Raw genomic sequence first — 22,439 nt, 5'->3', positions numbered from 1 at the left:
TCTACTTTATACTTTCAATCTAAAGACTTGTTTGATTAGACAGTCTTTCATATATTGACTTAAAAGATTTTTATTTCTAGGCTTAACTTCAATTCTAAGAAGCTTATTTTTACAGAGACTGATGAGATTAAAGAGCAGTTGTCTGTTTCAGTAGTAATACACTTGTCTAACACTCATGACAGTTCTTGATAGTCAGTAAGCACATTAAAATCTACAGTTACCCAGTGAATAGATCCAGAAATATAAATCCTAAATTTTTGTATGTTTTTTAACTGCTAATGTTTTCTTCTTGCATTTTTAACATGGTGTAATTTTTTATTAAAACATATATACATGTTGAAATCTGTATTTTAACTAAATTGGAAGATACTATATAAATACTAATATGCTAATTTATCATTTTTAATATTTAGTTATAGTATAGGTAATATATTATTATATGTTAGATTTGTTATACTCTCCTGAATGGATACCACTATGAAGTAAATATGGATTCTGTATTTGAAATCAATTTTTCAACATCATGAAAATGAAATTAACATTCCAACCTAGCAATCAGCAGCATCCTCCAGAGAAGCAGTTTTATCCTTGGAGTATAACAGTCACAGTTAATCACTACCAATGAATCTTTATGTTAGAACATCAAAGACATAAAAGTGAAGCTCTATAGATTTAGTTAATTTATTTCTATTGCAATCCTAAGGGTCTCCTTCAGTGCATAAACATTAATGTGTTTTGAGACTTGGCATTTTTAATCTTTAGCATTTGGAAGTTTCAGAGCTTGTGTATCTCTAAGCAAAATAAATGTCACTGAAAATATTCATAACTAAAGGTATCACAGAATCTCCACAATATTCTTTCATTCAATAGATATTCACTAAGTACCTGGGTGCCAAGTTAAACTTATAAAAGAGTTGTATTCCAGAGGTTAATCTGTAAGACAGGTGTTATAAGCTTTGAATACATTTTTCCATCTAAGTAAGGTCATATACATGGAAGGTAAATGTCTTTGCTTCCCTCCACAAAAATGTTTTGAAGAATGTTATAGAAACTAAATTTGGCTGAATAAAGCAAAAAAAAAAAAAAAAAAAAAAGGAATTCACTTGTAGGATATTAGAAAGTCTCAGAAATTGCAGAAACAACAGAGCCAGGACCACTATAAAGCTTCAACCATGACAGGTTATGAAATGTTTCTCTAGTGCCTTATCTTTTCCATTTCACGTTTTTAAGCTCCTGGGTGAAAGAATCTGGTCAGCCTAATATGGAAGAGATATTTGTACTTTAATCAATTAGTTATTGCCAAGTGTTCCTTTAGTACTGCTGCTGCTGCTGCTGCTGCTGCTAAGTCGCTTCAGTCGTGTCCGACTCTGTGCGACCCCATAGACGGCAGCCCACCAGGCTCCCCCATCCCTGGGATTCTCCAGGCAAGAACACTGGAGTGGGGTGCCATTTCCTCCAATGCACGAAAGTGAAAAGTGAAAGTGAAAGTGAAGTCGTGTCCGACTCTTCACGAACCCATGGACTGCAGCCTAACAGGCTCCTCCGTCCATGGGATTTTCCAGTCAAGAGTACTGGAGTGGGGTGCCATTGCCTTTTCCGTCCTTTAGTACAGACATGGTTAAAGGGAACACTCTTGGGTAATCAACTCAAAAAGATCTAATAAAGTAGAATATTTCAGAATCTAAACCCAGTGTTCTCAGTATTTATCTGGGAAAATATATCTGAGTTTCCAGCTTTGAACTCCAGAAATTTGCCCTCTCTGCCTGCACTGAGTTAGAGCTATCATTGCCTTACCATCTGATCATGCAAGTCCTGCCAAGCTCCTGCCGCAAACAATTCTAAGACTTCCCTGACCCTAAAAAATAATAATAGACAAAGGCTAAAGGCCAAAATCTACTGAAATTTGTTAGGAAAAAAATGAATCTAAGGAAAACCCATGTGCCCTCTTGGAGGAAGGAAAAAAACATTTAAGAAATAGGGATATTGTTATGAACCTATGGTGCAATGTTAATAGATTACAAAGTATCAATAGAATCAGAATCCCTGTATAGCCTCTGTATTTTCTGCCCATGAAAAATGAAAAGAATACACCTGTGGCAGATTCATGTTGATGTATGGCAAAACCAATACAATATTGTAAAGTAATAAATAAATAAATAACAAAAAATAACAACAACAACAAAAGAATAATAGTAAGTGAATTCTCAAGATAGTTACATGTACCAGAAAAATGACCTCCTTCTATAAAAAGATCCATATTGTTTGTCTTGACTGAAGTAAATCCTGGATTAATGAAACATGCAAATGATAACTTTTCAGTCATTTACTTAGTGCCTGTTTTTTTCCAGGAACTGTGTGAGAAGCAACTGATATTTGAATTATACAGTCCTAGTCTTCAAAGAGCTTGTAGAGAGACAATCATGAAAACAAATTATTGCACTTTAGTATTTCAGTGTCCGTGATCCTTTCTCTAAGTCTCTGGCCTTGGAGCAGAATGAGAAGAGTGTCATATGCCTAAAACCACTTAACGTTCTTATTTAAAGGATGGTCTCCAAGTTAAGGTTGTATATTGACACCCTGCTTAGACTGGTTAGCTTTTCAAAATAAACATAAAACATCCAATAGGTTATTTTTGAACAGTAAGAAAGAGATTTTCAATCACCAAGAATAAATGGAATTCCTTAAGAATAAACTGTGTCCTTAAACCTTTCAGATATTTTCCATACATGTAGATGAGAAAAAGGCTGTAGAAATACATATTGAGTTCAGCAAAGTGTTTTGATTACTTTCTAAACGAACATAAGATTGGAATGAGACTAAAAACATGAAAATATAACTGGTGAAATCATTGTAATCACAGGGGCTGGACAAGTGAATTCATGATGACTAAGTGAAATGGAAGTTGGTGGACTCAGCACTTTAATATTTGACTTAAATATGAATATGATATTTGTGAAGGCATGAAGCTAGAAGACGTAGTTAAGTTTAGATAAAGAATTTTGTTTAAGGGAAACCTTTGAAGAGAGATGCAAATCTAAGAAGATGAAGTTTAACAGGGTCGTTTATATGTTAATAAATCTGCATCCAACTTCATATATGCTGAATGCTTATGTTTAGGGGGATATGTGTAATTTAACTGCAACTCCTGAGAAAAATGTTTCTACAAAAAAAGACAAATTGCCAATGCCTGATAAAGATATTAATGATTTTCAGTTGATAAGGCCAAAATTCTATGTACGGACCAGAACATAGCTGGATATTGCATAAATTTCTGGGAAATATGCTTGAAGCAGATATATTCAAACAAGCATATATTCAGAAGAACATGATCAGCATAGCAAGATGACACTGAACACCTTCAAGGAATGTTGCACACAAATATGTGGGGTACAGATAACAAAGATCCAGATGCTCCGAAGAAAAAAGAGTAATCAAATGAATGTGTTCTTGTGGCTGCATGAGAAGATCTTGGGCCCAAAGTGAAAGGCTGTTAACAGATAAATGTGAGCTGCGACTAAGTGAGGACTGCTAACAGTCACAGATCTGAGAAGAACTGACCCCCTAGAAAGAGAGCTATTTCTTGTGATTAAGTCCAACATAGACCTGCCAAGTGTATGAATGTGGCTAGATTATTACATGAGGGATTCAGATTTCAGTTGAGAAACTGAATTACATGCTCTTCAAATTGCCCCTGCCCTAGATTCTGTGTTTCTCTACATAATTCAAAGAGCTGGACTCAGAGAACCTCTGCTTTTTTAAACAAGTGCAGTGCCTGGCACAGTGTAGATACTCAAGACACGCATTCTGAATAACTGAACCATAAATAGAATCTGGGTGGAAAAAGAAGAACAAAAACCTAAGAATACGGAACAGGAACTAGGGCAGTGACTTCCACAAGCTAACCGAACCGGAAACCAGGGCTTCATCTCTGCCCTCATCCTGCCTTGTCCTTGCTCTTCCCTCTGTGCGCCTCCACACAAGGTGATCTAGATAATAGCTCTTTAAAATCTCTCAAGCTTGCTGATTTTCTTCTTTTCTTGTTCAGGCCATCATACTAAAACAGTGTCTTCTAGTCTTGCCTTCTTCGAATTCATTCTGCACACTTCAGCTAAAGAAATCTATCTAAATCATTATTTCTAAACTTGCCTAAAATCTGTCAATCATTTCCTAGCATCCCTAGGATAAATCTCAAATGCCTTCACAGCGTCCCTAAATCCCCACATTATCTGGTTCCTATCTACCCCTTTGTCTCTACTTCCCATCTCGCACGTTCTGTTCTTAATACACGTTATGTCTTTTTATGACTCTGTCTCCTTGGGTGTGTCTATCCTGTTCTGTGTTCCCCCTCATCCTTTTTGTGGTAATGATAACAATGATCTCCTTTCTATGTAATAAGTATTTAATAACCACATTGAGTAGTTGCAATATGCTAGGCACTGTTCTATACATTTACACGTATTTTTGTCTTCTAGTTTTCACAAAGCCTTTGAGGTAGAAATGCTGTTGCTACCACACATGAAGAAACACAGCTTTCCAAGCACTGTGGCATACAGAGGTGCAGACCTCCGGAGCCCTATTTTCTCTGAATTATTAAGAATCTCAGGATAAGGCTGCAATTTAAAGACTGTGTAGTCCAAACTTTCAGCTGGATCTAAAGTACCCTACCTAATTTTAAATAGTCTCCATGGGGAGTCAAAAGAGAATCTCTCTCTCTATACTCTGAAAAGAGAAGCATGGTTTTTTCCATAGGGAATAATTAGTTTCTTATCTGAACCCCATCCCATCCTTCCAAATGAGCAACAAATGTATTCAAATCAAACATTTATTTAATAATGAGAAATGGAGGTAATTTCAAAGTAGTGCAGTTACTTTATAAAGTTGATTTTTTTCTGATGTAATTAGCCACACATACTATCACCAAAGTTTGATTTAAGCATAGTAATGATTACTAATAAGTTATATAATAAATGTAAATGTCTGCTTGGATCAATCTAACATTATTTGTCCCAATAAAACTTTCAAAGTCAGTGTCTAACAGTAAGGATGATTAAGTTCTTTTATTAAAAGAAAAAAGTGATTAAGTAAGATACATTCAAATATAAGGTTGACTGACATCTTATTCTAAAAGATGTTCTCTATATTTGTTTCCATAATATAGACACTTATATTAGCTCTGTATGGTATTTTTATAAGGTCTTTGAAGATGTGCTTTTCCCCATAGTTATTCAAAGTTAGCCTTTCAGAACCAAGCTTCTCTACCTTGAACCCACATTTTTAAGGTCAGTGATTATTTATATCCTATTGACAGGGTTTATAAAAAAATAGATAACAAGAGACTTTTCATTAAAAAAAAATATGTATCCATATATATATTATATATATATATATAACTGACGCTGGAAAGGACTGAAGGCAAAAGGAGAAGGGGCTGGCAGAGGATGAGATGGTTGGATGGCATCACTGACTCAATGGACATGAATTTGAGCAAACTCCGGGAGATGGTGAAGGACACGGAAGCCTGGCATGCTGCAGTCGATGGGGTCACACAGAGTTGAACATGACTTAGCGACTGAATACACACAGACATATATATCTAGGCAGCATATTTAAAAAGCAGAGACATAACTTTACCAACAAAGGTCCGTCTAGTCAAGGCTATGGTTTTTTTCAGTAGTCATGTATGGGTGTGAGAGTTGGACTATAAAGAAAGCTGAGTGCTGAAGAATTGATGCTTTTGAACTGTGGTGCTGGAGAAGACTCGAGAGTCCCGTGGACTGCAAGGAGATCAAACTAATCAATCCTAAAGAAAATCAGTCCTAAATATTCATTGGAAGGACTGATGCTGAAGCTGAAGCTCTAATACTTTGGCCACCTGATGCAAATAATTGACTCCTTGGAAAAGACCCTGATGCTGGGAAAGATTGAAGGCAGGAGGAGAAGGGGACAACAGAGGGTGAGATTGTTGGATGGCATCACTGACAAGATGGACATGAGTTTGAGTAAGTTCCAGGAGTTGGTGATGGGCAGGGAAGCCTGGCATGCTGCAGTCCATGGGGTCGCAAAGAGTTGGACATGACTGAGTGACTGAACTGACTGATACATATATATATATATACACACACACACATATATACATATATATATAATGTATATATACAGCATACAATTAAATATATTTATTTCAGATTCTACATACTTAAATTTTTTAATTGGCGCTTGACTGGGATATAATCATGGACAAAAGAATAACAAAATTCTTGAAAAAATAAAGATTTTTCAACCTCTTTTATTTGGATTCAATATTGACTTCAAAGAAAAATTATTTCTGAAGACGTATAATAAACCATACTTAACACTTCTGAATCACTTTCTTTAATTTATAAGGATCACTAGAAATGTGCTTGGCTATTTATTTTTATCTGTATCCCATTATTGTATGTAAAGCAATTTCTGCCATCACCCCTGGGTGCTCTTATATCCACATAAATCAGCTATTTGCAACTTAACCTTTAAGTTCATGGCTTCATTACTTCCAATGTCATTCTCTCTTCCGAGTCAGACACATCCCATGTTGTATTCTGAATCTTGTCGTCGCCCCCAGATCACCCCTACTCAAAAGTTACTAATTCATGCATATCATTCCTTCCTGTCTCCTCCTTTCAGCTTGTTTTAGCAGCTGCTTCTACTCTCATCTTTTTAAACACTTCCATCACTTGGTAGTGCATCAACTGCATTCAGCCCTCTTCTATCTCCCTATTTCGCTTGGATTCTATGACCGTAATTTCACCATGCTCAAAAATTTCAAACCCATCATTTTTTTTTTTTCATTTGGTTATGTCCATATCATAACTAGAGCCACCAATGAATTTTCTTCCTCCATGGCTACATTTGGGTTACCTGAGTGCTACAAGAGAAAATTAATGCAAGGGAATTTGAATCAGCTTCATGTGGAATTCAACACTGCCAAGTAATCCCAATATTTTTCTGTTGCCAGCCTGCCTTCTATTCTCTGCAGCTTTTGTCAGAGACCTCCACTGTCCTCAAACCTGTATCTTCTGCAGGCGTGTTCACTTTACTCTAGAGGGAGAGATAAAGAGACCACCTCAGTCCTCTGAATTATTTGCTGCTGAATTCACACTAACTCTTGCCCCCATCCTGCTTTAACACAGAAAACTAGGTTGATTTCTTCTCATTTAAGACCATCCCTGCTTATTTTGTCTGTCTGGTTGTGCCACTTTCCCACTTGTACTTCAAATTCTCTTCAGATTCTCCTCTCTTCTGGATTGTGGTCATCAGCATTTAAACATTCTCAAGTTTCACCTATTGAAAGAAATCATTTCTTCATTCTGCTTTTTCACGTCAGTCACTACCTATCCACTCCTCAATCTGAACTGTTAACAATTGTTAACAATCTCAACTGTTAACAATTGATTTTTTAAATTTCTGAGTCATCAACTTGAACTTTAAGAAGCAAAAGGCAACTACATTCCACATATGAAGTTCATTTAATAAAGATTTCTGATGTGAAATTTTACATTCAAAGTTAGCTAGTTTATAAATAGAAGGCCCATTCATTCAGTGGAAGATCTAGAAGATTAAAGTGAGGCAATTAAACATTTAAGAATCCTGTTTTTAAATAAAAGATATATGTTAGTTGATAATATCTTGTTTGTGTCTGGATGTATGCTGATGTTCCCAAGGAAAATATTGTGCCAATAACCAACTTGTTCTTATTGGTTAGAGGGTAACTTAAAACCTATTTTTTCTAGGTCAGGTAAAAATTGTTATTTGTCTATTATATACTACAGTGGTCTTTAAATGAAGAAGATTAATTTTTGACAGAATCTCTTTTGGTATTCTTATAATTTTGATAATCTGGAGTAGGATAATCTGGAGTAGAAAGAAATGTTCCTCTAAATAATTGCATGTAGAAAAGAATATCAATTTTTATAAGAAGAAAACTGTCTTTATCTAGGCCAAAAGCACTGCAAATATATATTATCTCTGATATGAATTTATAGTATATTATCACAAACTCTCTTGAGTCATTTATAATTACAGCTTTTTGTCCTTTGCAGAACATGTCTTTTTGAAAGTTGTGAGCTGAAATACATAATTCTAAAGTGAAATAGTCAAGATTGCTCTTAAATTGATTGGCTGTGGAGGAGAAGAAAGTTAGTAAAAACTATGAGAAGTCAGATAACTTACACACACTGATAAATATTTTAGAACTTTAAGCAATACTTTTTGAGTCATATGTTTGTATTTCCTGTTTATTTTCACAATTTCTCTTATGTTTTATATTTAGTGTATTTCTATAGGTACAGATTTCCTATTTTAAAAATGATAAATATGTGAAAAATATTAATATTCCACTGTGTGCAGATTTATTCAACTTTATTGGAGAGCAGTGCCTAGGTAGTTTATAGACTGAGGAAGATTATTTTGTCCATGGTAATAACTGGCCCCAAATACTTCATGAAAAATACTTTTCATGGAGAGCTCAGAAATTGCTTTTTTCTCAGAACTCATCAAAGAGTTCACAGGTATGTTGACAGGAAAATCATTCTAACCACCTAGAATGTATTTCTTTGGATCTTAATTTTCTTTCTGTTACATATATGATGCAAGAAAGATGCCTTAAATTTCTTAGGACAGTGTGATGCCAATTTGTATGGACCACTATATTTTTATGTGAAAAATTTTAAAACTTGTCACAGCTGTTCTGAAGCTAAGGTCAAAGAGCATGCATTTCTCCAAAATGCACATTTAGTGAAAGAATACACAGTTTCTCTGAATGAATGCGTGTGGAGGAGGCACGTGCAGGGTGTTCATTGCACTTCCAGCTTTTCTTTATAATGATTGTGTAATTTAAAAAGGTAGCTCTCTAACTTGCCTCATTTCTTGGATAGGAATCTCTGCTTCATATTTTGTTACATGGACTATATTTTATGTAGTAAGATTTTATTTTTCTAAGAATTGGTCTAGTATGCTTTTATAAAAAATTTAAAATAATATTCTCATGGCTTTTTCTTGGGTTATTTAAATTCCGTATTTTCCCAGTGCCTGTACTCTCCCCAGGGAACAAGTGGGCTACTTCAAATCCCACAATGAAATCAACGTTTTTGTGATGACATCTGGTAACATTGGTGAACTAATCTAGTTCGTTTTCCCCCTCAGAGAAATGTTTACCAACATCTGTCTAAATAAATAAATGTGTCTGCTAAAGACACCCAGCTGCCAGCTCAAACAGAGGAGGAGGATTACTGTGGCAAGGGGAGAAGTGTGATAGAATTTTCTAGAACTTTTTCATGACCAGATCACTGGCACATGATTATTACTGTTGTTATACCACATGTGTAATGTCATAATAAAATGATGGATCTAGGATGTGAAAATCTCTTCTTGCCGCAAATTAAGTTCGGGAGATTGAACATCAGAACCTTACCAGTAATTCTGATCGAACTATGTATGTGAACTAGAATCCAGATAGACCCACCCTCAAACCAGTGCTTTCTTCAAGTCACTGCCTTTCCAGAAGTCTGCTGTATTTTCCTTAAGCTCTAAGCTTATAAATCTGTTTGAGATCCCAAGCACCACTTAGTAGGTTACTGCTTCTATTTGTAAAATAACGTGAGTGGTCCGAGGCGAAGAATATTCTTTAACACGCGGCCTGACTTCCTCCCGGGGCTTACTATAGGCTGGGAAAATGTGGTTGTGCATGTTTCAGAGTGGCTCATTTTCAAGAGACAGACTACTGGTCAACTATTAGAACTTTCAGCCTGATTATGCTTTTGGATGCAGTGAGTATGTGTGTCATGGTGAAATTTAAAAAAAAAAAAAAAAACAGAACACCATGTCTTTCTCATATCTGAGCTTCAGCACATCTGAAATGATGCTCTTGTTTTATTCCATGGCTTTCTTTGGATTGAAATGTATCCATTAACATTTGTGTGCTTTTCTTTTTCATCTGTCCTCCTTCATCTCATGAAAAGCACATCAGGGTAAGTTGAATCACAATGGCTGCTGAACATGTTTATTTTCAGCACCATCCTCTTTTTCTTTTATCTTTAGTATTTCTCCTTTCAGTTGTAACACAAGCTGCACTGCCTCTGACCTAAAATGAAAATTGTGAAGTGTATTCATTTTCTTACCACAAAAGGAATCATTGGTTCAGAGAAATGTTCACATTTTAATGAATCATGTTGGCCTTTCAGGCACTTCAATTTCTTAGGTTCTACTAGACACATATCAAAAGACAATCCAGATGACATTTTCCCTAGTTCTTAAGTCACTCTCTAGGGGTTAGTGTGACATTCAGTGAAGCTTAAGTAATAGCTGCAGGTCACTTGGGTATTTTTGACTGTGCTGCATGGCTGACTCTGCCTGTGTGTTTCAAAGTGCTTTGTGGTTCTCCACTAGCGATTCAAGCGATTCAAGAGATAAATTTATTTGTCAGTTACTAGAACTGCCCTTCGATGAAGAGGGTTAAATATTGAATCTACCCCAGTAGAACTTATACACTTAGATTCCAAAGTAATCCTTGTTTTTTTCTGAACCCTTTGGTCTTGTGTGTTCTTTCCCACTTCCTATACTACGAGTTAATTCTTAAAGCTTTGAAAGGTGTATTACTGAGGTTACTGTTCCAAATTTCAAATCCTGCTTTTTGAACTAAATTTAGAATATGTTATTTATTTCTAAAACCTAGTAGGCTTCAGTTTATGCATAATATAAAGTATTACATTTCTATAAATGCCCACATGGGCATGATGAGCTATAAAACACTTTAAATGGAGAGAGGTATTGGTTTTTACACTTTAATCAAAACATTTTGAGGAAGCAAATAAAATGGCTCCAATGAGATACAATTTTTCAGGAAGCTATGGAAAGTGTCACTAATTGGCAATATGAATATTTTATATACCAAATCAAGGTCATGTGCTTTGTTTATTAGTTTGGTTTACATTTGTTATATTTTTCCTACTCTAAGATATAATTGCTACTACTAATTATTTAACAATGCAGTGTTTTCTTAAGTTAGGATAATTTATGATATTAAAGAAAGCTCTAGGAAGTGTTCTTGAAAATGCAAGGCAAGCTGTGATTGGAGTACTATTCAACTACATTGGCCAAATGCAAGTTGTAAGACCTTACTTTTAAAAAATGTTCAATACTCTGACACTGGATTTTAAAGAATTATTTACATGTCATCATGTAATAGTGGCCTTCTGTTTTCTAACGATTTTAAGCTTCATGAGGAAAATAATGCCAAGAAATAAAACTTTATTCTCCCTTTTCTTTTTGAATGAAATATTGAAAAATAATAAACATCAATATCTGTGGACTTTAAGAAACTGATATAATTACCTTAATTCTAAAATTTAATTTCTTGCCTTGCGCATGCTCCTAGAATTTAAACATTTTAAGACCTCAAAATCATTTCCTTGGTCCAATTACTAAAAGGAAGCTTGGGAAGTTAAAATGTCAGGAGAAGACAGTATGAACATAGTGTAGACGTGGGAAGATTTGAGGTAGAAAGAATATTGAATTAGGAACAGAAGACAAGACTTTAAGCTCCATGTGTTTTCTGTATACCTTTGAGTGAATGACATATTATCTGTACTTTCTGCCAACTTCCTAATACTCACAAGAGTATGAGAAAAAAAATAATCTCAGAAGCTTAGAACTATAAACTTCAAATCTAATTTAAAGAGGACTCAAAATTAGATGAAGCACCAAAGCAATCTAGTCTAAATGGCCTCCAAATAAACCTGAAAACTTACCAATATCTCTCCAATAAGTTCCTATTTAACAATCAGGAAGGGGCTGGGGAGAACAGACCACAGTGTGTTGCAAAAGTGAAATTGTTTACTGGAAAGAAATACAAGCCCCTCTAGCTTTCAATAACAGCATGAGTAATTGCATTGCTCCATCACATTTGTGCATGCTTGTGTGTGTTTATACCTTGTTAATGGTTTTGAAAGTAATTAAATTCAAAATAAAATGAGGAGTGAAATTATGTAAATCCCAGCTCAAATTCACAAATATATTTCTTTCCTGAGGCTGTGCCCTCCATTTCCAGTAGCTTGCAGGAAAAAAAAAAAAAAAGAAGGTTTCAACATGAATGAACTTAGGATTTATGTATTCAAATAATTTCAGTTCCAAGCAATGTAGCGTATATCTGAGGATCTAAATAAAGCACCACTTAAATGTGCAATGGACTTTCCTATGTACTACATGTGAAAATGTGCCAGAATAGGACATACCTACACGTACACTTGCGCTTACCCACATACAGAATCACAGCATGCTGCGCTTTCAAAATCAAGTCAACCTTGTTAATGTTGGATTTGAAACTCTTAATTTTATGTAGCTAAATGTGTGTATTTAGGTAATCAATGTCTGAAGCAGTTGATTGGGATTTGTAATATATTTCTGTTTAGAAAAATTATGTTAATTAATATATATATATTCAACTTACATATGTTTAAAAAAATTGACATGGTGCTATATTTCCTTCATATTCACTGCCCAGAATTTGAAAGTTTTTTGAACTTTTGATTCTCACAGAATTGGTCAATAGATAGAGATTTTTGAAGAATGGCATTATAACCCATTGTCTGGTTGAAATTCGAAGAGCTCATGTTTTATTCAGCCTCTTCACTGTTGAAAGTTATAGGAATAGGATACATTTATAATTAATAATAGTGCAAAGCTATGTAAGTTTGCTTTTAGAACTATATATAGAAGATTTATTCTCTGTACTATACTGTTAAGAAGTAGGTTCAACTGTCAAATTATTTTGACTTACATTTCATTCTTGGTTCTTATCAAGTCATTTATTTCTCCTGGTTATACCAATAAGCAAGTCATTTATTTCTCCTGGTTATACCAATAAGCAAGTCATTTATTTCTCCTGGTTATACCAATAAGCAAGTCATTTATTTCTCCTGGTTATACCAATAAGCAAGTCATTTATTTCTCCTGGTTATACCAATCAGCAAGTCATTTATTTCTCCTGGTTATACCAATAAGCAAGTCATTTATTTCTCCTGGTTATACCAATAAGCAAGTCATTTATTTCTCCTGGTTATACCAATAAGCAAGTACTTGCTGTGTGCCACAGTAAATAAATAAACCCTAAAGATAAATTTTTCAATCAGAGAATTACTTTGCATTACAATAATGTAAAATTAAACTGAAACAAATTACAAATTCAGCTTTTCCATCCTGATTATATAAATGGGGCTAACTTCCTTCCTCTGGCCAAGATTCAGAACCTGTTTTTAATAGGAAACAGCAAGAAAAAGAAGGTTCCTTTTTTGTCTTATAGTGTTGGGGACTGAAGTGTGTGATGGTGAAGGTGGTAAACACTACCTATATTACCAGAAGTCAAATTAATGTGAATGAACAATGAGCAGAGAAATAAAGGTGGGAGAGTATCATTGCCTTTCATTTTAGCAAAGACGTGGTTACTCCCACCCTCCTTTCATGATTGTGAAAAGTTCAGAGAGGTTAGTCAGCTAAAAGATACTGTGGGGGGCAAGAGGCTGACTCTAATCAGGTTGTTGGTGCTCAAATTCTGGCTCTGGCTCACTGACTGTGTTCCAAGTGGTCTCATCTTCAGTGTCCTCTTCTGCAAAAGTGTATCAGCGTGTATCTTATTGGATGGCTGTGAAGATTCAATGACTTATACATATAAAGCACGCAAGGATAGTACTTCACACTGTCACTTACTATCACAGAGTAAGTGGTAAATGCATGTCAGCAATTATTATCCAATATCCAAAGCCTAATTCATCTGCATACGGAAACTTTAATTTTTCAAACCATGATATTTTATCTCAGAATATGAAGTGGTTTATATAAACAAGAAAGTACAATACATTCAATTACTCAATGTAGTCAATTGGAATACATTTTAATTACATTTAAATACAATATTAAATCATAAATGAGAAATATAGCAAGTGTAATAACTAGAATGTACACAAGTTATAATATTTGTGTAGAAGAGAAAATGAATTCTGCCTGGGAAAGGTCTTGGAATCTTAACAGGAAAGATAAAGTTTAAACTGAGTCAGAAAGATAAGTGTGAGTTTGCCACAATTATGATGCAAAGAAGGATGTCCCAGGCAGAAGATAAAGGCATATACAAAGTCATGGAGGATAAAAAAATAGAATGAAGTATTTGGGACATAGCAAGCACTGCAGTATTGATTGAGCAAAAGAAGCTGGGAGAAATCCAAGGGCCATTTCACCAAGGGTCTTTTTAGTTGTGCCAAGATGAGCTTTATTTTCAGTTCTGTGTGTGCGCTCAGGCATGCCCAACTCTTGGTGACCCCATGGGCTGTAGCCCACCAGACTCCTCTGTCCATGGGATTCTCCAGGCAAGAATCCTGGCATGGGTTGTCATTTCCTCCTCCAGGGGATCTTCCTGATGCAGGGATCGAACCTGCATCTCTTACATCTCCTGCATTGGCAGGTGGATTTTTTACCACTGTGCCACCCGGGAAACTTATTTTCAGTTGCCTGCTTTAAAAACTTCCCTCCCCCTTTGAAGTTTTTAAGCAGGCAACCCTTACAAAAATATTTGTGTTTAGAAAGGTCTTTCTGGAAGCTGGAACAAGGATGAGAAGCGGGGAAGACCACCGGAGAGGCAGACTGGGAGTTTACTCCCATGATCTACAAATGAGTTTGAACAAAAGCTTTGGTAGTAGCCAATCAATTTACAAAATATCATATTTAATTTTAGAGAGGGCATTTTAATCTCTTTCTGCAGCCAACCTGTGTAACTGATAAGCAAAATTCTTACTTCTTATTAAGATGTAATAAGTAATTGGATCTTAACAAAAACATAGAATACTTAAAAGTCAACCTTCGATCAAGGATCCTGGATGGTTGTCAAAGCTGAGAATTTCATGGATTACGAGACAGCAATCTCTCAAAAGATATTCTTGGCTAGACCAAGCAAAGACGCATGGTATAGTGGAAGAGTAAACTCTTACTTCTGAATGCTAGTCTTGGGAGGGAGATGAAGCTCATGCGTTTGGTGCCATTAATGGGCTTCCTAAGTGGCACAGTGGTAAAAAAAAAAAAAAATCGGCCTGTCAATGAAGGAGACACAAGAAACGCAGTTCAGTCCCTGCGTCAGGAAGATCCCTTGGAGTAGGAAATGGCAACCCCTTCCAGTATTCTTGCCTGGGAAGTTCCATGGACAGAGTGGCCTGCCAGGGTAGAGTCAGTCCATGGGGTCACAAAGAGCTGGACCTGACTGAACTCACATTCAGGCAGGAAGGAAACAGTCTTTACGAGTGATGCTCACACTATGAATTTCCAGAGTTTGAAGGATAAAAGAGTCATTGTGGGATTTGGGATGATCAAAAATAAGAGGATGTTTTATGATTTAGGTGTCCCAGAGCTTCTCTGATAGCTCAGATGGTAGAGAATCTGCCTCTGAGGCATGAGACCTGAGTTCAATCCCTGGGTTGGGAAGATCCCCTGGAGAAGGGAATGGCAACCCACTCCAATATTCTTGCCTGGAGAATCCCATGGACAGAGGAGCCTGGCGGGCTACAATCACAAAGAGTCAGACATGACAGAAGCAACTTAGCGAGCACTCAAGATTTTGATCATCAAAGACGAGAAGCAAGTTACTATTGCTGGAAAATGGTACTTGCAGAGTCAGACACAACTGATGTGACTTAGCAGCAGCAGCGGCAGCAAAGATGGAATTATTCATGTTCAAATTATTCGGCAAAGTAAGTTTCCAGGTCTAGTTAGAAGTCAGGGAAGATTACTAGAAAGGAAGACCAAGACTGAAACAGGTTTAGTCTTTGTAATCCAAGCTGATGATTGTGTTGCAGGCATTTGAGGAGCTATTGAAGGATTTTCAGAGGACACCTCAATAATAAATAGCTCACATTTATTGGCTGTTTCTTTTGTACAAGTTATAGTTGTCATCACATTAAATATATGTTCTTGTTTAACTCTCATACCAACCCTCTGAGATAGGTACTGTTATCAACTCCATCTTACACATGAGGAAACTGAGCTACAAAAAGGTAAAGTGATTTGTCTGTGGATGCACAGCTAAGAAGGAGGGCCCCAGGAATCCAGCCCAAGCATTCCCACCTCAGAGTTCATTGGACCTGCTCTTACAGATTTATTTTTCATGGCAATGTACTGCAAGGGTAAGAAGCCTGGAGAGTAAGGCAATTACACGGCTGAGAAAAAAGAATAGTGGCAGTGAAAACAGAAGGTAAAAGAAGACAAAATAGGAAGTAAGAGTGGAAATAGACAGGCCTTAAATGAAAGGTGACTGAAACGGCCAGCCTGAGTGACAGAGGAAACGGTACCAAGTGATATTTAGATAGTCATATGGCAAATCGGCAGTTCCAAAATAGCCTCCTAGGCTAAGTGGTCCGAGAATAAAGTCTCTTTTCACTGACAGCAATGAACCATCCACATTGGGAAAAAATAAGCAGAAGGAGACCTCACTGCCCCCAGGGTTGTGAATTTTTGAATGATGAATTTCATTTCCCAGCATGTAACACCTTAGTGAATTTGTTGGTTTACAGGTTGTTCTCCCAAACTCTAAGAGCATGAGCTCAGGGACTGTGGATGCCCTGGGACTAGGGTTGGCAGTCAGTCAGTAGATTCTTGTAGACCTACTATGCCTTGAGTTTTTGACCTCAAAACAAGAAAATAAAACTAATGAAATTTCTGACTCAGCAAAATGTTAAAGATATTCTAGGGAAAAGTGCTTGCTACTGAGGGGCCTAAAAAAATAAGTACTAAATATTGCCTCCAGGTCCAGAGTAGGATGGTTTCAGAGAGAAAGCGTTTTTGTTGTGTCTTGAAAAACAAGACACAGTGGGAAGACAAGACAGGAAAGCATATGGCTGTCATTTAGTATGAAAGACACAAAGCAAAGAAATGCAAACATGGTCTACCTATGAGGTCACAACTGAAACAGCTGAAGATATATAACCTATAAAGGAGGAACCAGACATTACTGTTTGGATGGAATCATTCAAGCAAAGCCATACTTGCTTAAATTAGTCTGGGTTAGGATTTAGGAACTACAAGCCCAGAAAATGCCCTTGATGGATTTACATTTTTTAGGCATTTCCAGGCCTCTATCTAGATGCCCTTGGTGGTAGATATCACTAGGGTGCCCACGCTTTGCTCCTGTCTTTGGATCAGGTGTGGCAAGTGCAGGCTGCCCTCTGCACGTTTCCCTGTGAACTTGCCAATTATTCTCACACCTGAGTGTTCCCCACGTGCTGGGCCTTCTCGACATGCCACATTCCATTGACAGTAACTCACTGACACCCTTCTCAAGAGAGTCTGAGACCTTTGGGGAAATCTAATGGCATTCTTTAGTGCAGACAAGAATGTGTTTGCTGAAAAGACTCGGCGACTCAGAAGTTTTTCTGATTCAAAACTGACCTTCCTTTACAATGAGTACTTTGTTTCCACACAGGAAATGACAGTCTTGTACCTGAAACTTCCTGTAGAAGGAAGTGCTACTGACTGTCCTCTAAAATCTGTTCTAAAATTTAAAACAAGTATGGGTGCCCGTATTCCCTGGTGGCTCAGACGGTAAAGCATCTGCCTACAATGCAGGAGACCCAAATTCGATCCCTGGGTGGGGAAGATCCCCTGGAGAAGGAAATAAATAGCAACCCACTCCAGTACCCTCACCTGGAGAATCCCACGGATGGAGGAGCCTGGTGGGCTACAGTCCATGGTGTCGCAAAGAGTCAGGCATGACTGAGACACTTCACTTCACGTCATGGGTGTGCCCATGTTTATAGTGATGGATAAATGTAAGTGATTTGAGGGGAAAGGATGGTGAGATATTAGATGATCTGAAAGAGAGAAAGGAAGAAGAAAGGGAGAAAGAAGGAAACAAAGGAACAGAGAGAGAGAGAGATGGAAGGGAGGGAGCCAAGGAGGAAGGAAGGAGGACAAAAGCAGAGAACACTGGTGTATCCAAAATACCTGTTTATCCCAAATCACTTTTTTTTAAATTTAGTATTTCCTAATAGTGCAGGTCACTATTTCTCTGAAAGTATCTTCAAAATATCTGATGACCACAAGCACGCCTTCATGCAATTAATGCTATACTCACCCTTAATAATCTCTCAGGAGATCACCATGTATTAAACTCAGTGATTTCCAAGAATTTCAGCAGTAACCATATTGCTTCGTTTTCCTAACCACGCCTCTCTCCCAAGCCAGTGTGTCCAGATATATGTCACTTAAATAATTTCCATATGATGCAGATTTTTTTTTTCATAGAGAAAAATTAAATGAAATATTGCTTTGAGAATTTCAGTGCATTGCTTTACATAATCAATACCGCCCTTGGGATAAGGAAAAGCAAATCTGGATTAACATCATGCAACACACAGTCCTAAGTAAAAGCCAGGCCTCCACTCCAGTCTGGCCTGTGTCTCACAGTTCAGGTGTATCAGTTCAGAGGCCTCTGTTGGGATTTAGCCCTGCCAGCTAAGGGCCAAAGGGCAGAATCCCTCGGACCCTTATCTCATTATCTCTGTGTTAGGTAGTTAGAACGGGAAAAAGGAGTCCAGAATGGCAGTGGCTAAAAGACAAAGTAGGGAAAAACCCTCGAAAATAGAACAAAGGAAGGTCCGAAGACTGGAGTGAGAACCTCAGGTGAAACAAACAGCCCTCTGGCTAGCCCAATTTACACAGGGCAGGCTCAGGGGGAAGAGAAAGAAACATTTAAAAAGAGCCAAAATTGGGCCTCTCGCCTGTCTTCTCTTCGACTTTCCTCTAGGGTCAGCCTGCCCTCATGCCACGAGGGTGTAGGTTCCTTTGCTAGAGGAATAAAACTCTGAGCTGTAATCAAGCTGTGACGCTGGTCTGCTGTTTCAAATCTTTGCAGTGAGACAGAACCAAGGAAATTACATGCTCCTCATGACATTTGCATACTCTTACTAAAGCTATTGTGCTATGAGTGTTTGTGATTTAAACATAACAAAGCACAGAGAAAAATTTCCCATGGGATATAATGTCCAATGCTTTCTCAGACAACTGTATGATAAATTTCTGTTCAAAAGGAGAATAGGATTATTTGAGCTCACTGGATTGCCTCTTAATCAGATTCCTATCAGGGGTCGCAAACCACATCGAACTCTTAGAATCATCTGGAATGGGTGCTGTTCTCATAAAATAACTGGAAAAAAATATGCTAAAAATATATTATGAGATGTAATTTATTGAAACAAGAAGCAACTAAATGTAAACAAATACTGGCTGGCCTGTTCAACATTCACTGCTGTTTACAGAACACCTCTTTGGTGCCTGCCTTTGTTCTGGATGCTTCAGCTGCACCCCTGAGCAGAGTGTGTACTTGAGGCATTGGTCCCCCTTGAGCTTATTTTCTTTCATGAGATGACAGATCGAGACGTAAATGATATGTCCTGTTAGAAGATACGTGATGTGGGGAAAAATAAGGCAAGAAATGGGGATAAGGAATGTCTGCTTGGTATTATGGGAAAGAGGGTAAGAGATATTCAGAGAGAAAGTGACATTTGCGTAAAGATTTTAAAGTGTACAAAGAGTAAGGCATGTGAAGACAGAGGAGACGAGCATTCAAAATGAGGCAGCAGCAGATGCAAAGGTCCTGAGGCAGAAAAAGGTCTGGGCTGTGTCCAGGGAACAACAAGGAAACCAGTGTTGCTTGCTGAGATGGGAGCTGAGTCAGAGAAGAGAGGGTAGAGTGGACCCTAACAGCTGCTTTAGCTTTTCTTCTCAGTGAGGCAAATAGTAATTGGAAAGTTATGAGCAGAAGTTACATTATCTGACTTAACTTTTAACAGGATCACTCCAGTTCCTGTGGTGCGCTTTTTAAATTAGGGAACTCTTTAGAAGGTTCACAATTGAAATGTTCTACTTTTCAAAAATGGCTTGTGTACAATTTATGGAATTTCCTTGTGAAAATGTTATGTGCTTTCTAGGTGATGAGTACACATTGACTTGCCTTTTTTTTTTTTTTTTTGCTAAATGTAGCAAAAACCAGTTGTAAATGTGTATTTGTTTCTTCCCCTTTAATGCCTTTCACCTGTCACATAAGGGAAGTGTTTTCCTCCGTAATGGATATAGCATTGCAACTCTTGATAATGCTCCTGGGTTCTGTGGAAACCTACTCTGAATTTTCTTGCATGTGTCCTGTGTTCAGTCCTGCCTCTGCCCCTCCACCCTTACTGCTCATCATGCTTGGAATGTCATCCCTAACTCCTTTCCACCAGCCCTTCAAAGTCAGCTCAGTTTCTCTAAAGTCTCCACTGCTCATTTCCATTGCTACGAATATTAACCCCTTCCCCAAAACGTCACACTCAGAATGTGCTTCATCGAGGTTAGCGTCTATTTGTGAATTGTACTATGTTTTTAAACAGTTTCATGTATTGCTTTTTCTGTTTAACCAGGGATCTCCTGTAAAACTGGGTGCTTGTCTGTGTGAGTCTCCTGTCTCAGCTCACAATAGGTGCTCGATAATTACCTGATGGTTTGTCGTTTAACCCTTCAACTCAGATCTATTCAATGTATCTATCACAGTGAGACTAGGCTATTCAAAAAGCCTAGCTCTCAATGCAGGAATGTCATTGGAAAGTCTGAGGGGATGGGTGAGAGGAGAGCAAACCACGGCTCTAGTTCGACTTTGGAGTCAGGACGCCAGTGTCGCTGTTCACCTTCCAAGGTGCTGAATAGCTTACGCACATTTTCTTTACTACCCTATGAAGTGAAAAAGCAGTTGTCTCTTCAGCTACTATTAACTTTAATCTTTGTTTTGCCTCCTTATTTCTTTGCTGCATTTTGTAGTAGCATCTATCACAGACATGGAAAGCTTTTGTGTTAGAAGACATCTTTATTATATAGTCTAACATGTTATACTCCACCTCAATAAGCAGTTAATCAATTGATAGCAGGAAATAATCAAATGCTTCATTTCGGAGTTCCTAAGCATGAAAGACACACATTAAAAATAAGACAGTATGTGTAAAATGAGTGTGTAAGATCAATGTATCTAAGGAGTAGAGAATATATTTTCCAATATAGTCCTGGCCAGGTATATATCAATTTGAGTTTCAAAGAAACACAAACTTGTTATTTCAATCATGAATGAGCTGAAATTGGTTTTGTAAATGGATGTCAAGGGTCAGTAGTAGGGATAGTGATTAAAGATGCATTTGTCTAGGCTCTTCACATATTTTTGTTATCAGAAACAACCATTTGTTGTCATTGACATGCTTTGCTTTTATTAAAACCAATAGTGATTGTAAATGAAAATAAGTATACTATTGAATTTTATACTTTACGTTGTCTTTAGAGGTGGAAGTCAATGTACCTCGGAGTTCCCTTCAAATGAGAAGTAGTGTTGTAGTCTATACAAAACACTAACTCCTAAGATAGCCACCTGGACCCAGAAAGCATACTAAAATCAAGTGTATCATTTGAATGGGGCTAAAATTACTGACTTGATCTTCTGCCTCTATAAACAGGCATTTTTTCTACTATTGAAATAATAAAGAGAAGCAGACAAGACAGATGGAAGAAACTTCATTTAGATCCTGTAATGCATGCAGGAATATGTATATGTGGGCCACTTTCTTGTTTAAGGGATAAAGATATTTGCTGATAATATAATTCAGTTTCTTAGTCCATTAACATTTAATGTTTGAATTTCAGAGAATCAGTGTTTAGGAAAATTATTTTTAGATATCAATGTTTCATTTCTAATAAAATCAATGGATGATTTGCCTGTATTATTCAAAGGAAGAAAGACTTCTGTTATTTTGTATTAACTCATAAAAAGATTATAAAGGAATATTGGGCTTTTAAAAAATATTGTCATTAAAAGTAATCACAGCCATCTTTTCCCATATTACCTGACTAATAATCCTTGCTGTATACTTCAGGCACGAACTTCTAGAAGAAGCTCGGAGAAAGGGATTACCATTTGCCCAGTGGGATGGGCCCACGGTAGTCGCATGGCTAGAGGTAAGAGAATTAAATCAGAAGACTCTCATCCAATCTAACGTTTAGAGACACGTAAAGCTAGGTTGCTAACATCTTCATTTTTCCGGTAGTCTGGAATAGCTTATAAAGAGAATGCTTGCTTTATCTAGGGACCCACAGTCATAGCTGTGATTTTACTCTGATGCTTTCTTGTGACTGTGGCAGAAGCAGCAGGCAGTGAGATGAAAGAGAGTTTTAGTAAATTCGGTGCTCTTTATATCTAGAGTAAATCAAGAAGCAATTCTTGAGTGACACTCCTGGGACAGTAAAGAGTCTGCCTGCAACGTAGGTGACCCAGATTTGATCCCTGGGTCAGGAAGGTCCCCTGGAGAAGAGAACGGCAACCCACTCCAGTACTCTTGCCTGGAGAATCCCACGGACAGAGC

At 37.1% G+C, this 22,439-nt stretch overlaps 1 protein-coding gene across 1 annotated transcript in view; it reads left to right on the top strand.

Moving 5' to 3' along the window:
- PPFIA2 (PTPRF interacting protein alpha 2) overlaps positions 1-22,439 on the top strand; it is a 511,234-nt gene that overhangs the window by 451,501 nt on the left and 37,294 nt on the right. Inside the window, exon 21 of the mRNA XM_069584127.1 lies at positions 21,954-22,035. Coding sequence (XP_069440228.1) covers positions 21,954-22,035 — 82 coding nt within the window. The remainder of the gene's footprint in view (positions 1-21,953; positions 22,036-22,439) is intronic.

Source organism: Ovis canadensis, chromosome 3, assembly GCF_042477335.2.
Source record: "Ovis canadensis isolate MfBH-ARS-UI-01 breed Bighorn chromosome 3, ARS-UI_OviCan_v2, whole genome shotgun sequence".
NCBI lineage: Eukaryota > Metazoa > Chordata > Mammalia > Artiodactyla > Bovidae > Ovis > Ovis canadensis.
Note: the sequence above shows the minus strand (reverse complement) of the source record. Positions and strands in the feature narration are given on the sequence as shown.